Source organism: Electrona antarctica (assembly GCF_951216825.1).
Source record: "Electrona antarctica genome assembly, contig: scaffold_163, whole genome shotgun sequence".
NCBI lineage: Eukaryota > Metazoa > Chordata > Actinopteri > Myctophiformes > Myctophidae > Electrona > Electrona antarctica.
The window spans coordinates 134,160-152,013 of record NW_027638387.1 but is presented as its reverse complement, the minus strand read 5'-3'; the positions used below and the strand labels follow the sequence as shown (position 1 = coordinate 152,013).

Genomic DNA, 17,854 nt, shown 5'->3' with positions numbered 1-17,854 from the left:
GTTTTCGTTTTTTTAGTTAGTTTTAGTGAACTATTATAACCTTGCACTGGTGGTGTTCACTGTCTCGTCATAGAGTTGATCAAAACGTGGCCTCTGCTCCTCAATGCGATGCAAAACTCCTCCACCCTAAACTCCTCCACCCTAAACTCCTCCACCCTCCGTACAAAACTGCATGTCAAATGTCTGCATGGGAAAACATTTCGGGAAAAAGGTTGAGAGAAAAAAGCAAAATTCAAAGCTGCTCAAGTGTGATATATGACCATCAGCACCACCTGTAGCAGCATCGTCATATTCCTCATGGTGGTCAACTATGTACTGGAACACGTCCTTAACACATCCAGTGTCCAAGACGTCTGTGGACGTCTTTGAAAAAAAAGTTAAATAACTCAGATACTATAAAACATTTCAAAGTAAAAGGTTCCAGCATGTGTCTCCACAGTCAGCTGAATTTCAAAAATCACACCCGTGTGAACTGAGTGGTGCAGTGACGTCACACACTAACCATAGCAACCATGCTCACATGTACGTGGGGCCACGTACAGGTACACAGGTACACAGGTACATACAGACAAAGCTGGTTATTGGAGTGGTTTGCACCACTCAAAAAAAATGAATGGATTTTCTAGGTGAAAGTGATTTTCACCCACTTTTGCGTTGGTACACAAAGTGTTAAGAGCATCTTTCTGTTCAAATACAGACTAATCTTGATGTGAAATTCCACCTAGTTGGTGCAACCCGTGGCAGTCGCCTTTGACACATCTGGTCAAGCAGTTGGTGCAACCCGTGGCAGTCGCCTTTGACACATCTGGTCAAGCAGTTGGTGTAACCCGTGGCAGTCGCTTTGACACATCTGGTCAAGCAGTTGGTGCAACCCATGGCAGTCGCCTTTGACACATCTGGTCAAGCAGTTGGTGTAACCCGTGGCAGTCGCCTTTGACACATCTGGTCAAGCAGTTGGTGCAACTTGTGGCAGTCGCTTTGACACATCTGGTCAAGCAGTTGGTGCAACCCGTGGCAGTCGCCTTTCATCTGGTCAAGCAGTTGGTGCAACCCGTGGCAGTTTGACACATCTGGTCAAGCAGTTGGTGCAACCCGTGGCAGTCGCCTTTGACACATCTGGTCAAGCAGTTGGTGCAACCCGTGGCAGTCGCCTTTGACACATCTGGTCAAGCAGTTGGTGCAACCCGTGGCAGTCGCCTTTGACACATCTGGTCAAGCAGTTGGTGCAACCCGTGGCAGTCGCCTTTGACACATCTGGTCAAGCAGTTGGTGCAACCCGTGGCAGTCGCCTTTGACACATCTGGTCAAGCAGTTGGTGCAACCCGTGGCAGTCGCCTTTGACACATCTGGTCAAGCAGTTGGTGCAACCCGTTGCAGTCGCCTTTGACACATCTGGTCAAGCAGTTGCGTACGTTTGGGCGATTTAGTAAAGAACGCGGCCATGGCAGACAGGTGTGAGAGGAAGATCTTTGCATTCTTGAATTTCTTTTTTACACCTCGAGATAAAACTAAATTAAGGACTAAGTGTGTATAACCGTGTATGAAAAGCACACTGGGGACCTTTTCCTTCACTTTGGCTTCACCGTTTAGTCCTGAGGCCATAACGGGTGTTGGACACCGTTTAGTCCTGAGGCCATAACGGGTGTTGGACACCGTTTAGTCCTGAGGCCATAACGGGCTTGGACACCGTTTAGTCCTGAGGCCATAACGGGTGTTGGACACCGTTTAGTCCTGAGGCCATAACGGGTGTTGGACACCGTTTAGTCCTGAGGCCATAACGGGCTTGGACACCGTTTAGTCCTGAGGCCATAACGGGTGTTGGACACCGTTTAGTCCTGAGGCCATAACGGGCTTGGACACCGTTTAGTCCTGAGGCCATAACGGGTGTTGGACACCGTTTGGTCCTGAGGCCATAACGGGTGTTGGACACCGTTTAGTCCTGAGGCCATAACGGGCTTGGACACCGTTTAGTCCTGAGGCCATAACGGGCTTGGACACCGTTTAGTCCTGAGGCCATAACGGGTGTTGGACACCGTTTAGTCCTGAGGCCATAACGGGCTTGGACACCGTTTAGTCCTGAGGCCATAACGGGCTTGGACACCGTTTAGTCCTGAGGCCATAACGGGCTTGGACACCGTTTAGTCCTGAGGCCATAACGGGCTTGGACACCGTTTAGTCCTGAGGCCATAACGGGCTTGGACACCGTTTAGTCCTGAGGCCATAACGGGCTTGGACACCGTTTAGTCCTGAGGCCATAACGGGCTTGGACACGGTTTAGTCCTGAGGCCATAACGGGCTTGGACACCGTTTAGTCCTGAGGCCATAACGGGTGCACCACAATTTACAATGTAGGCATTTATCAGACGCTCTTAATCCAGAGCGACTTACATTAAGCAAGAACAAAAAGCATGGGAATACATCACATATGTAAAATGTATTTATCGCGAAACATGCATAAGCTAAGAACGTAACTAGAACATATCTATATAATGACACTATACATACAAACTATAACTAGAACATATCTATATAATGACACTATACATATAAACTATAACTAGAACATATCTATATAATGACACTATACATATAAACTATAACTAGAACATATCTATATATAATGACACTATACATATAAACTATAACTAGAACATTTCTATATAATGACACTATACATATAAACTATAACTAGAACATATCTATATAATGACACTATACATATAAACTATAACTAGAACATATCTATATAATGACACTATACATATAAACTATACATATATGCTATACTATGCTGTACATATATACTATGAAGTGCTATGACTACATACAATGCACTTATTGTGCTGTCTACATGACATGCTATAAGTCTGTTTCAAATGCTATCTAAGTCTAAGAAGTGCTGTCTAAGGGGGGTAGGGTAAGTGCTATGGGCCATGATGGAGTCTGAAAAGGTGGGTCTTCAGACTACGGCGGAAGATCGGGAGTGATGCTGCAGTTCTGATTGCACCGTCGTAACACTGTGCTACAAGTTTATCTGTGCATGCAAATTCCTCCAAGAAGTTAAGAGCCAGGGTTTCGCCCCCCCGACACATCCACATATTTAATGAATATGCATGCACAGATAAACTCTTCTCCCTTCTGGCTCCAAAACTTTGGAGTGCACTCCCCATCACAATCAGAACTGCAGCCTCACTCCCAATCTTCCGCCGTAGTCTGAAAACCCACCTCTTCAGACTCCACCATGGCCCGTAGCACTAGCCCCTTGGATAGCACTTTATGTAGACTTAGATAGTATTTTAAATATAGCACGTTATGTAGACTTAGATAGTATTTTAAACAGACTTATAGCATGTTACGTAGACAGCACTAGAATTGCATTGTTATGTAGTCATATCACTTTATAGTACACATGTATAATATATAATATAGTATAGTATGTATAGTTTACATAGAAACTCCACTGTTACGTTCTTAACTTACGCATGTTTCATGATAACTACTTTGTGATGTATGCCATGCTTTTTGTTATTGCTTAATGTAAGTCGCTCTGGATTAAGAGCGTCTGATAAATGCCTAAATTGTAAATTGTAATGAACCTCTCTTTTACGCCACCGTCTGTTACATAACGAAGAACAATGGACAGCATTGCTCACATCTGACGTTTCAACCAGCATTAGAGCTACACATGACTCTTCTTGAATTCTGTCATTCATCACATCAGCAACAGCTTTATTGGAACCTCAAGTCTGTATTTGACTTGAGGTTCCAATAAAGACCCTGGAAGTGGTCAGATGGTAGTGTTGTTTTTGGCAGCAAATTTCTATTTTAGTTTTAGTCATAGTCTTTGGACTGAAACTTCATTTAGTTTTAGTCACATTTTAGTCACCTGGAATGTCTTAGTGTTAGTCTAGTTTTAGTCGACTAAATGTCATAAGATTTTAGTCGACTAAATCTACAGTTGATTTAGTCGACTAAAATGTATTTTGGTGCTTTGTACTTTGGTACTTTGATGCCGTCGTAATGAGTGTTTTTACACTTGCTGAAAATAGCTGATCTACAAGCTCATGCAACCAAGTGTAAAATGACTTATACTGGATCTCTTGTCCACTAGTCCCTTCCTAACATTTTAGTCTAGTTTTTATTTGTCTACGAAATTGTCAGTATATTTAGTCTTAGTTTTAGTCATCGTAGCTTAGTTTTCATTTATTTTCCAGTCGTTTTTGCCAGTGAAAAAAGGTAGTCGACGAACATTTTTCGTCTTAGTTTTAGTCGACGAAAACAACACTGGTCAGATGGTAGTGCAAATCTGGATCATATTCTGCTAAAAAGGACAAAAGCTCCAGGTAATTCCCCCGTAGGTTCAAAGATGTTCCACTCTCATCATGGCCCCTGAAAGGCATCTCCTGTTTCCCTAGGAAAACCACACAGTAGCCTAGTAGCCAAAAAGTGAACCCGGACATGTTGAGTACACCAACGTTTTATGTTAGAAATGTTTAGAAACTGCCGGATGCTAACTTGCATATGTTGAGCAATTTTCATAATTGGCATAATATGTGACCATACCATTAACAACCTATAGAAGGCAAAATATTCAATGTTTCATCGTGCTTTATCTAGCATGTGATGTGTCAAACTAGGGGTTTTCATGATGCTGAATCCATTCCAAGCATTAGTTTTGCAAAAAATCACTCATTGGGCTTAAAACGGCCATGCCCAAATGTGCTGACATCATCAATTTGTGATGACGGCATTGGCCGTTTTCTTCTGAAAATTTGCCACTGCTGTATACATATATATTGAGGGGTATATTCAGGTTACCTGGCCTTAACAGACTCCTGGGGGAGGATTCCAGGAACCAGCTCTTCCAGAGGAGAGATGAAGTATCCATCATGGATGCGACAGTCCGACTGCTCCTCTGTCTGGAACATGAATAACACAATAACACTGTAAATACATAATTACAGTCCGACTGCTCCTCTGTCTGGAACATGAATAACACAATAACACTGTAAATACATAATTACAGTCCGACTGCTCCCCTGTCTGGAACATGAATAACACAATAACACTGTAAATACATAATTACAGTCCGACTGCTCCTCTGTCTGGAACATGAATAACACAATAACACTGTAAATACATAATTACAGTCCGACTGCTCCCCTGTCTGGAACATGAATAACACAATAACACTGTAAATACATAATTACAGTCTGACTGCTCCCCTGTCTGGAACATGAATAACACAATAACACTGTAAATACATAATTACAGTCCGACTGCTCCCCTGTCTGGAACATGAATAACACAATAACACTGTAAATACATAATTACAGTCCGACTGCTCCCCTGTCTGGAACATGAATAACACAATAACACTGTAAATACATAATTACAGTCCGACTGCTCCCCTGTCTGGAACATGAATAACACAATAACACTGTAAATACATAATTACAGTCTGACTGCTCCCCTGTCTGGAACATGAATAACACAATAACACTGTAAATACATAATTACAGTCTGACTGCTCCCCTGTCTGGAACATGAATAACACAATAACACTGTAAATACATAATTACAGTCCGACTGCTCCCCTGTCTGGAACATGAATAACACAATAACACTGTAAATACATAATTACAGTCCGACTGCTCCCCTGTCTGGAACATGAATAACACAATAACACTGTAAATACATAATTACAGTCTGACTGCTCCCCTGTCTGGAACATGAATAACACAATAACACTGTAAATACATAATTACAGTCCGACTGCTCCCCTGTCTGGAACATGAATAACACAATAACACTGTAAATACATAATTACAGTCTGACTGCTCCCCTGTCTGGAACATGAATAACACAATAACACTGTAAATACATAATTACAGTCTGACTGCTCCCCTGTCTGGAACATGAATAACACAATAACACTGTAAATACATAATTACAGTCCGACTGCTCCCCTGTCTGGAACATGAATAACACAATAACACTGTAAATACATAATTACAGTCCGACTGCTCCTCTGTCTGGAACATGAATAACACAATAACACTGTAAATACATAATTACAGTCCGACTGCTCCTCTGTCTGGAACATGAATAACACAATAACACTGTAAATACATAATTACAGTCTGACTGCTCCCCTGTCTGGAACATGAATAACACAATAACACTGTAAATACATAATTACAGTCCGACTGCTCCCCTGTCTGGAACATGAATAACACAATAACACTGTAAATACATAATTACAGTCCGACTGCTCCCCTGTCTGGAACATGAATAACACAATAACACTGTAAATACATAATTACAGTCTGACTGCTCCCCTGTCTGGAACATGAATAACACAATAACACTGTAAATACATAATTACAGTCCGACTGCTCCCCTGTCTGGAACATGAATAACACAATAACACTGTAAATACATAATTACAGTCTGACTGCTCCCCTGTCTGGAACATGAATAACACAATAACACTGTAAATACATAATTACAGTCTGACTGCTCCCCTGTCTGGAACATGAATAACACAATAACACTGTAAATACATAATTACAGTCCGACTGCTCCCCTGTCTGGAACATGAATAACACAATAACACTGTAAATACATAATTACAGTCCGACTGCTCCTCTGTCTGGAACATGAATAACACAATAACACTGTAAATACATAATTACAGTCCGACTGCTCCTCTGTCTGGAACATGAATAACACAATAACACTGTAAATACATAATTACAGTCCGACTGCTCCCCTGTCTGGAACATGAATAACACAATAACACTGTAAATACATAATTACAGTCTGACTGCTCCCCTGTCTGGAACATGAATAACACAATAACACTGTAAATACATAATTACAGTCCGACTGCTCCCCTGTCTGGAACATGAATAACACAATAACACTGTAAATACATAATTACAGTCCGACTGCTCCCCTGTCTGGAACATGAATAACACAATAACACTGTAAATACATAATTACAGTCCGACTGCTCCCCTGTCTGGAACATGAATAACACAATAACACTGTAAATACATAATTACAGTCTGACTGCTCCCCTGTCTGGAACATGAATAACACAATAACACTGTAAATACATAATTACAGTCTGACTGCTCCCCTGTCTGGAACATGAATAACACAATAACACTGTAAATACATAATTACAGTCCGACTGCTCCCCTGTCTGGAACATGAATAACACAATAACACTGTAAATACATAATTACAGTCCGACTGCTCCCCTGTCTGGAACATGAATAACACAATAACACTGTAAATACATAATTACAGTCTGACTGCTCCCCTGTCTGGAACATGAATAACACAATAACACTGTAAATACATAATTACAGTCCGACTGCTCCCCTGTCTGGAACATGAATAACACAATAACACTGTAAATACATAATTACAGTCTGACTGCTCCCCTGTCTGGAACATGAATAACACAATAACACTGTAAATACATAATTACAGTCTGACTGCTCCCCTGTCTGGAACATGAATAACACAATAACACTGTAAATACATAATTACAGTCCGACTGCTCCTCTGTCTGGAACATGAATAACACAATAACACTGTAAATACATAATTACAGTCCGACTGCTCCCCTGTCTGGAACATGAATAACACAATAACACTGTAAATACATAATTACAGTCCGACTGCTCCCCTGTCTGGAACATGAATAACACAATAACACTGTAAATACATAATTACAGTCTGACTGCTCCCCTGTCTGGAACATGAATAACACAATAACACTGTAAATACATAATTACAGTCCGACTGCTCCCGTCTGGAACATGAATAACACAATAACACTGTAAATACATAATTACAGTCCGACTGCTCCTCTGTCTGGAACATGAATAACACAATAACACTGTAAATACATAATTACAGTCCGACTGCTCCCCTGTCTGGAACATGAATAACACAATAACACTGTAAATACATAATTACAGTCCGACTGCTCCCCTGTCTGGAACATGAATAACACAATAACACTGTAAATACATAATTACAGTCCGACTGCTCCCCTGTCTGGAACATGAATAACACAATAACACTGTAAATACATAATTACAGTCCGACTGCTCCCCTGTCTGGAACATGAATAACACAATAACACTGTAAATACATAATTACAGTCCGACTGCTCCCCTGTCTGGAACATGAATAACACAATAACACTGTAAATACATAATTACAGTCCGACTGCTCCCCTGTCTGGAACATGAATAACACAATAACACTGTAAATACATAATTACAGTCCGACTGCTCCCCTGTCTGGAACATGAATAACACAATAACACTGTAAATACATAATTACAGTCCGACTGCTCCCCTGTCTGGAACATGAATAACACAATAACACTGTAAATACATAATTACAGTCCGACTGCTCCCCTGTCTGGAACATGAATAACACAATAACACTGTGAATACATAATTACAGTCCGACTGCTCCCCTGTCTGGAACATGAATAACACAATAACACTGTAAATACATAATTACAGTCCGACTGCTCCCCTGTCTGGAACATGAATAACACAATAACACTGTAAATACATAATTACAGTCCGACTGCTCCCCTGTCTGGAACATGAATAACACAATAACACTGTAAATACATAATTACAGTCCGACTGCTCCCCTGTCTGGAACATGAATAACACAATAACACTGTAAATACATAATTACAGTCCGACTGCTCCCCTGTCTGGAACATGAATAACACAATAACACTGTAAATACATAATTACAGTCTGACTGCTCCCCTGTCTGGAACATGAATAACACAATAACACTGTAAATACATAATTACAGTCCGACTGCTCCCCTGTCTGGAACATGAATAACACAATAACACTGTAAATACATAATTACAGTCCGACTGCTCCCCTGTCTGGAACATGAATAACACAATAACACTGTAAATACATAATTACAGTCCGACTGCTCCCCTGTCTGGAACATGAATAACACAATAACACTGTAAATACATAATTACAGTCCGACTGCTCCCCTGTCTGGAACATGAATAACACAATAACACTTTAAATACATAATTACAGTACGACTGTTTACAATTTAGGCCTTTATCAGACACTCGATTTACAGTAAGCTAATTTTAATGTTATGTTCTGCATGACGTATTATTCATGATGACTATTTATTTTTACTTTTATTTACAGTAAGCAAGAACAACATGGCGATACATCACATACATAAAAATAGTCAACATGAATCATACGTCCTGCTAAGAACATAACATTGAGTGTAATATACTGTATCTATATAATGAAACTATGAATATATTTATATATATACTCTATAGTGCCATTGTCTACATACAATACAACATGCTATCTAAGTTAACTGTTCTTCTACAGACAGACAGACAGACAGACAGACAGACAGACAGACAGGTACCTTGTTGATGAAAACAGGGTAGTCGTTGGGGACCAGCCCTTTACACCTCTCTCTGTCTCCAATGATCTTACGGAACTCAAAGATTCTGCAAAATCACACAGACAGACAGACAGACAGACAGACAGACAGACAGACAGACAGACAGACAGACAGACAGACAGACAGACAGACAGACAGACAGACATGAAGATCAAGTCATCATGTTGTCGTAGGTGAAGTGTGAGAACACCCTATGGTTTTCATTTTAAGGCCCATTGTTTATTGGGTGTTTGATGACATTTAGCCTCTCAGACCCATCTGAGCCACGGACCACCGTTTGATGACATTTAGCCTCTCAGACCCATCTGAGCCACGGACCACCGTTTGATGACATTTAGCCTCTCAGACCCATCTGAGCCACGGACCACCATCTGATGACATTTAGCCTCTCAGACCCATCTGAGCCACGGACCACCATCTGATGACATTTAGCCTCTCAGACCCATCTGAGCCACGGACCACCATCTGATGACATTTAGCCTCTCAGACCCATTTGAACCACGGACCACCATCTGATGACATTTAGCCTCTCAGACCCATCTGAGCCACGGACCACCATCTGATGACATTTAGCCTCTCAGACCCATCTGAGCCACGGACCACCATCTGATGACATTTAGCCTCTCAGACCCATTTGAGCCACGGACCACCATCTGATGACATTTAGCCTCTCAGACCCATTTGAGCCACGGACCACCATCTGATGACATTTAGCCTCTCAGACCCATCTGAGCCACGGACCACCATCTGATGACATTTAGCCTCTCAGACCCATCTGAGCCACGGACCACCGTCTGATGACATTTAGCCTCTCAGACCCATCTGAGCCACGGACCACCGTCTGATGACATTTAGCCTCTCAGACCCATCTGAGCCACGGACCACCGTCTGATGACATTTAGCCTCTCAGACCCATCTGAGCCACGGACCACCATCTGATGACATTTAGCCTCTCAGACCCATCTGAGTCACGGACCACCATCTGATGACATTTAGCCTCTCAGACCCATCTGAGCCACGGACCACCATCTGATGACATTTAGCCTCTCAGACCCATTTGAGCCACGGACCACCATCTGATGACATTTAGCCTCTCAGACCCATCTGAGCCACGGACCACCATCTGATGACATTTAGCCTCTCAGACCCATCTGAGCCACGGACCACCATCTGATGACATTTAGCCTCTCAGACCCATCTGAGCCACGGACCACCATCTGATGACATTTAGCCTCTCAGACCCATCTGAGCCACGGACCACCATCTGATGACATTTAGCCTCTCAGACCCATCTGAGCCACGGACCACCATCTGATGACATTTAGCCTCTCAGACCCATCTGAGCCACGGACCACCATCTGATGACATTTAGCCTCTCAGACCCATCTGAGCCACAGACCACCATCTGATGACATTTAGCCTCTCAGACCCATCTGAGCCACGGACCACCATCTGATGACATTTAGCCTCTCAGACCCATTTGAGCCACGGACCACCGTTTGATGACATTTAGCCTCTCAGAACCATCTGAGCCACGGACCACCGTTTGATGACATTTAGCCTCTCAGACCCATTTGAGCCACGGACCACCGTTTGATGACATTTAGCCTCTCAGACCAATTTGAGCCATAGATATATATAAACTCTAGATAGCTCACCCGCGCTGTTGGCCAATGGAGAGCGACGTCGTTACGTGGCGGCCATCTTACCTCGGGCCACATAACATTGTGTCTATGGGGCATGTACTCTTAAATGACCATAACTTGCTCAATTTTCAACCGATTTTCAAACGGTTTGGTTTGTTATAAACGTCAGAGACGTCCGCATACTTATATGCTTTTATACGACGTTCATATAAAAAATAAATTAAGCATATAAGCGTCCTGAATCATAGCCACGTTGACAACGTTTGTAATAAACCAACCCGTTTGTAAATCCGTCAAGATTTGAGTTATGACCGTTTCTCTGCCTCTCAGACCCATCTGAGCCACGGACCACCGTCTGATGATATTTAGCCTCTCAGACCCATCTGAGCCACGGACCACCATTTGATGACATTTAGCCTTTCAGACCCATCTGAGCCACGGACCACCATTTGATGACATTTAGCCTCTCAGACCCATCTGAGCCACGGACCACCATTTGATGACATTTAGCCTCTCAGACCCATCTGAGCCACGGACCACCATCTGATGACATTTAGCCTCTCAGACCCATTTGAGCCACGGACCACCATCTGATGACATTTAGCCTCTCAGACCCATCTGAGCCACGGACCAATTTTGATGACATTTAGCCTCTCAGACCCATCTGAGCCACGGACCACCATCTGATGACATTTAGCCTCTCAGACCCATTTGAGCCACGGACCACCATCTGATGACATTTAGCCTCTCAGACCCATCTGAGCCACGGACCAATTTTGATGACATTTAGCCTCTCAGACCCATCTGAGCCACGGACCACCATCTGATGACATTTAGCCTCTCAGACCCATCTGAGCCACGGACCACCATCTGATGACATTTAGCCTCTCGGACCCAAAACTAAAGAATGTTTTGTTGTCGTTGGTTAGGATTCGGCCTACAATTCCATGCTTTTTGGCAAACGATCAAAATAACAATATTCTTCTACATTCTCTAATTGTTATGCTCTCAAGAGTTACAGATCTAATAAAAGGGTCCATTTGGTTACCAACTGTCCATCATTTAGCTGCATGGGGACCACCTGGAACCCCCTCAGGGACCACTGGTGGTCCCCGGACCACATGGGGACCACCTGGAACCCCCTCAGGGACCACTGGTGGTCCCCGGACCACATGGGAACCACCTGGAACCCCCTCAGGGACCACTGGTGGTCCCCGGACCACATGGGGACCAACTGGAACCCCCTCAGGGACCACTGGTGGTCCCCGGACCACATGGGAACCACCTGGAACCCCCTCAGGGACCACTGGTGGTCCCCGGACCACATGGGGACCAACTGTAACCCCCTCAGGGACCACTGGTGGTCCCCGGACCACATGGGGACCAACTGTAACCCACTCAGGGACCACTGGTGGTCCCCGGACCACATGGGGACCAACTGGAACCCCCTCAGGGACCACTGGTGGTCCCCGGACCACATGGGGACCACCTGGAACCCCCTCAGGGACCACTGGTTGAGAAGCACTGCCCTATAATAAAACCATTAGGGTACGATTTGAATCGCGATGCTAGGTTTAAAAATATATATATTTTCCAGACAAATCTTTATATTCATTCCTCTTAACCCCATTCAGGACGGGAACCCCTTTTGGTGCTTTAGGGATGATGTTATACTTCAGCTATTGAAAAATAGCAGATGTACAAGCTCATTGCTACAAGCTTGTATCTAAAATGTGGCGCAAATCCTAATATTCTTTCAGGGTGAACGTTTTTAACTAAAATCTTTGCTTCTGGGGTGGAGGTCCCTGGAACAACATACACACTAGGGATGTCGGTAACGGTTAATTTGCACCACTGACATAGAAACATGAGGTTTTAACCCTGTGAGAACCACTGATATAGAAAAATGAGGTTTTAACCCTGTGAGAACCACTGATGTAGAAACATGGGGTTTAACCCTGTGAGAACCACTGACATAGAAACATGGGGTTTTTCAGAACACTGTCAGGATTGGGTCTAAACCACACCAATGATTGGGTCTAAACCACACCAATGATTGGGTCTAAACCACACCAATGATTGGGTCTAAACCACACCAATGATTGGGTCTAAACCACACCAATGATTGGGTCTAAACCACACCAATGACTGGAGACACCATTTGATGACATTTAGCCTCTCAGACCCATCTGAGCCACGGACCACCATTTGATGACATTTAGCCTTTCAGACCCATCTGAGCCACGGACCACCATTTGATGACATTTAGCCTCTCAGACCCATCTGAGCCACGGACCACCATTTGATGACATTTAGCCTCTCAGACCCATCTGAGCCACGGACCACCATCTGATGACATTTAGCCTCTCAGACCCATTTGAGCCACGGACCACCATCTGATGACATTTAGCCTCTCAGACCCATCTGAGCCACGGACCAATTTTGATGACATTTAGCCTCTCAGACCCATCTGAGCCACGGACCACCATCTGATGACATTTAGCCTCTCAGACCCATTTGAGCCACGGACCACCATCTGATGACATTTAGCCTCTCAGACCCATCTGAGCCACGGACCAATTTTGATGACATTTAGCCTCTCAGACCCATCTGAGCCACGGACCACCATCTGATGACATTTAGCCTCTCAGACCCATCTGAGCCACGGACCACCATCTGATGACATTTAGCCTCTCGGACCCAAAACTAAAGAATGTTTTGTTGTCGTTGGTTAGGATTCGGCCTACAATTCCATGCTTTTTGGCAAACGATCAAAATAACAATATTCTTCTACATTCTCTAATTGTTATGCTCTCAAGAGTTACAGATCTAATAAAAGGGTCCATTTGGTTACCAACTGTCCATCATTTAGCTGCATGGGGACCACCTGGAACCCCCTCAGGGACCACTGGTGGTCCCCGGACCACATGGGGACCACCTGGAACCCCCTCAGGGACCACTGGTGGTCCCCGGACCACATGGGGACCAACTGGAACCCCCTCAGGGACCACTGGTGGTCCCCGGACCACATGGGAACCACCTGGAACCCCCTCAGGGACCACTGGTGGTCCCCGGACCACATGGGGACCAACTGTAACCCCCTCAGGGACCACTGGTGGTCCCCGGACCACATGGGGACCAACTGTAACCCACTCAGGGACCACTGGTGGTCCCCGGACCACATGGGGACCAACTGGAACCCCCTCAGGGACCACTGGTGGTCCCCGGACCACATGGGGACCACCTGGAACCCCCTCAGGGACCACTGGTTGAGAAGCACTGCCCTATAATAAAACCATTAGGGTACGATTTGAATCGCGATGCTAGGTTTAAAAATATATATATTTTCCAGACAAATCTTTATATTCATTCCTCTTAACCCCATTCAGGACGGGAACCCCTTTTGGTGCTTTAGGGATGATGTTATACTTCAGCTATTGAAAAATAGCAGATGTACAAGCTCATTGCTACAAGCTTGTATCTAAAATGTGGCGCAAATCCTAATATTCTTTCAGGGTGAACGTTTTTAACTAAAATCTTTGCTTCTGGGGTGGAGGTCCCTGGAACAACATACACACTAGGGATGTCGGTAACGGTTAATTTGCACCACTGACATAGAAACATGAGGTTTTAACCCTGTGAGAACCACTGATATAGAAAAATGAGGTTTTAACCCTGTGAGAACCACTGATGTAGAAACATGGGGTTTAACCCTGTGAGAACCACTGACATAGAAACATGGGGTTTTTCAGAACACTGTCAGGATTGGGTCTAAACCACACCAATGATTGGGTCTAAACCACACCAATGATTGGGTCTAAACCACACCAATGATTGGGTCTAAACCACACCAATGATTGGGTCTAAACCACACCAATGACTGGAGACGCAACGGGAGCGTTTTGTCGTTGGTCTAGCGGTCTGATGTGTCCCGTTGCACGTCGGCACATGGCGACACGTCTGCATGTGATTCAATTAAAAAGGAGCTTTATTGGCATGAGAAAAACGTTTGTTTCCATCCAATGTGACCTCTGACCTCTTCAGGTCCTCCGGTCTGCCCCATCCCTGTGTGTGTGTGTGTGTGTGTGACCTCTGACCTCTTCAGGTCCTCCGGTCTGCCCCATCCCTGTGTGTGTGTGTGACCTCTGACCTCTTCAGGTCCTCCGGTCTGCCCCATCCCTGTGTGTGTGTGTGTGTGACCTCTGACCTCTTCAGGTCCTCCGGTCTGCCCCATCCCTGTGTGTGTGTGTGTGTGACCTCTGACCTCTTCAGGTCCTCCGGTCTGCCCCATCCCTGTGTGTGTGTGTGTGTGTGTGTGTGTGTGTGACCTCTGACCTCTTCAGGTCCTCCGGTCTGCCCCATCCCTGTGTGTGTGTGACCTCTGACCTCTTCAGGTCCTCCGGTCTGCCCCATCCCTGTGTGTGTGTGTGTGTGTGTGTGTGTGTGTGTGTGTGTGTGTGTGTGTGTGTGTGACCTCTGACCTCTTCTGGTCCTCCGGTCTGCCCCATCCCTGTGTGTGTGTGTGTGTGTGTGTGTGTGTGTGTGTGTGTGTGTGTGTGTGTGACCTCTGACCTCTTCAGGTCCTCCGGTCTGCCCCATCCCTGGATGAACAGCTTGGTGAGGAGCAGCCGTCGGTAGAACAGATCTAGACGACTCACACCCATGGACCAGCAGGGACATCTGCACGCGCACACGCACACGCACACGCACACGCACACGCACACGCACACACACACACACAGTAAATGTAATACATCAAATACATACAAAAATAGTCATCAAGAATCCTACGTAAGCTAAAGAACCTAACAGTGGAATATCTTTATATCTAGTGAAACTATGCATACACTGACTATACCAAATGGAATACAGCCTCTATTTTATCTAAATCAGTGGTTCCCAAAGTGGGGTCCGGGGACCCCCAGGGGTCCTTCAGGGAGTTCCAGGGGGTCCGGGGACCCCATGGGTCCTTCAGGGAGTTCCATGGGGTCCGGGGACCCCCAGGGGTCCTTGAGGGAGTTCCAGGGGGTCCAGGGAGTTCCAGGGGTCCTTGAGGGAGTTCCAGGGGGTCCGGGGACCCCCAGGGGTCCTTGAGGGAGTTCCAAAAGGGCCCCAGCTAAATGATAGTTTGGAACCAAATAGACCTGTTAGGGTCCATTTGTACACTCTCAGAGTTAAATTAACACTGATTTTACAATATAAATCGGGGGTCCCAGAGATAGAAATGCCAGCAAACTGGGGGTCCTTGAAATTAAACGGGTTGAGAATCACTGCTAGAGCCGTACAAATCTTCTCTTATGGGGGTCCCTGGCATATCCTTTTCAAATGGGGGTCCGCGGGGCAACTTAGTGTTTACTAAGTTAAAACTTAGTGTTTACATACACCTTTAAGGTCATCACAGAGCAGCCTAGTGCAGGGGTTCTCAACCCGGGGGTCGGGACCCCTCGGGGGGGTCGCCACATTATTTTTAAAAAAAATTAATCAGCTGGAAAATGGAAATGAATGCACTATGTTTACATAGTGCATAAACTTTCCTTAATGATTATACCTGGCCTAGTGAACCCCTGGCCTAGTGAACCCCAGGCCTAGAGAACCCCTGGCCTAGTGAACCCCAGGCCTAGTGAACCCCTGGCCTAGTGAACCCCAGGCCTAGTGAACACCTGGCCTAGTGAACCCCTGTGGCCTAGTGAACCCCTGGCCTAGTGAACCCCTGTGGCCTAGTGAACCCCAGGCCTAGTGAACCCCTGGCCTAGTGAACCCCTGGCCTAGTGAACCCCAGGCCTAGTGAACCCCTGTGGCCTAGTGAACCCCTGGCCTAGTGAACCCCTGGCCTAGTGAACCCCTGTGGCCTAGTGAACCCCAGGCCTAGTGAACCCAAGGCCTAGTGAACCCCTGGCCTAGTGAACCCCTGGCCTAGTGAACCCCAGGCCTAGTGAACCCCTGTGGCCTAGTGAACCCCTGGCCTAGTGAACCCCTGGCCTAGTGAACCCCTGTGGCCTAGTGAACCCCTGGCCTAGTGAACCCCTGGCTTAGTGAACCCCTGTGGCCTAGTGAACCCCTGTGGCCTAGTGAACCCCTGGCCTAGTGAACCCCTGGCCTAGTGAACCCCAGGCCTAGTGAACCCCTGTGGCCTAGTGAACCCCTGGCCTAGTGAACCCCTGGCTTAGTGAACCCCTGTGGCCTAGTGAACCCCTGTGGCCTAGTGAACCCCTGGCCTAGTGAACCCCTGGCCTAGTGAACCCCTGGCCTAGTGAACCCCAGGCCTAGTGAACCCCTGGCCTAGTGAACCCCAGGCCTAGTGAACAGTGAACCCCTGGCCTAGTGAACCCCTGTGGCCTAGTGAACCCCTGGCCTAGTGAACCCCTGGCCTAGTGAACCCCAGGCCTAGTGAACCCCTGGCCTAGTGAACCCCAGGCCTAGTGAACAGTGAACCCCTGGCCTAGTGAACCCCTGGCCTAGTGAACCCCTGGCCTAGTGAACCCCAGGCCTAGTGAACCCCAGGCCTAGTGAACCCCTGGCCTAGTGAACCCCTGTGGGCTAGTGAACCCCTGTGGCCTAGTGAACCCCTGTGGGCTAGTGAACCCCAGGCCTAGTGAACCCCTGTGGGCTAGTGAACCCCTGTGGCCTAGTGAACCCCTGTGGCCTAGTGAACCCCTGTGGGCTAGTGAACCCCTGTGGCCTAGTGAACCCCTGTG

The 17,854-nt window shown here is 45.7% G+C and overlaps 1 protein-coding gene across 1 annotated transcript in view; it reads right to left on the bottom strand.

The window, feature by feature from the left end:
* abhd18 (abhydrolase domain containing 18) overlaps nucleotides 1-17,854 on the bottom strand; it is a 73,234-nt gene that overhangs the window by 52,299 nt on the left and 3,081 nt on the right. The window contains exons 2-4 of the mRNA XM_079530999.1: nucleotides 15,732-15,839; nucleotides 9,475-9,559; nucleotides 4,819-4,919 (exon numbers count right to left, since the gene is read on the bottom strand). Of these exons, the coding sequence (XP_079387125.1) occupies nucleotides 4,819-4,919; nucleotides 9,475-9,559; nucleotides 15,732-15,839 (294 nt within the window). The remainder of the gene's footprint in view (nucleotides 1-4,818; nucleotides 4,920-9,474; nucleotides 9,560-15,731; nucleotides 15,840-17,854) is intronic.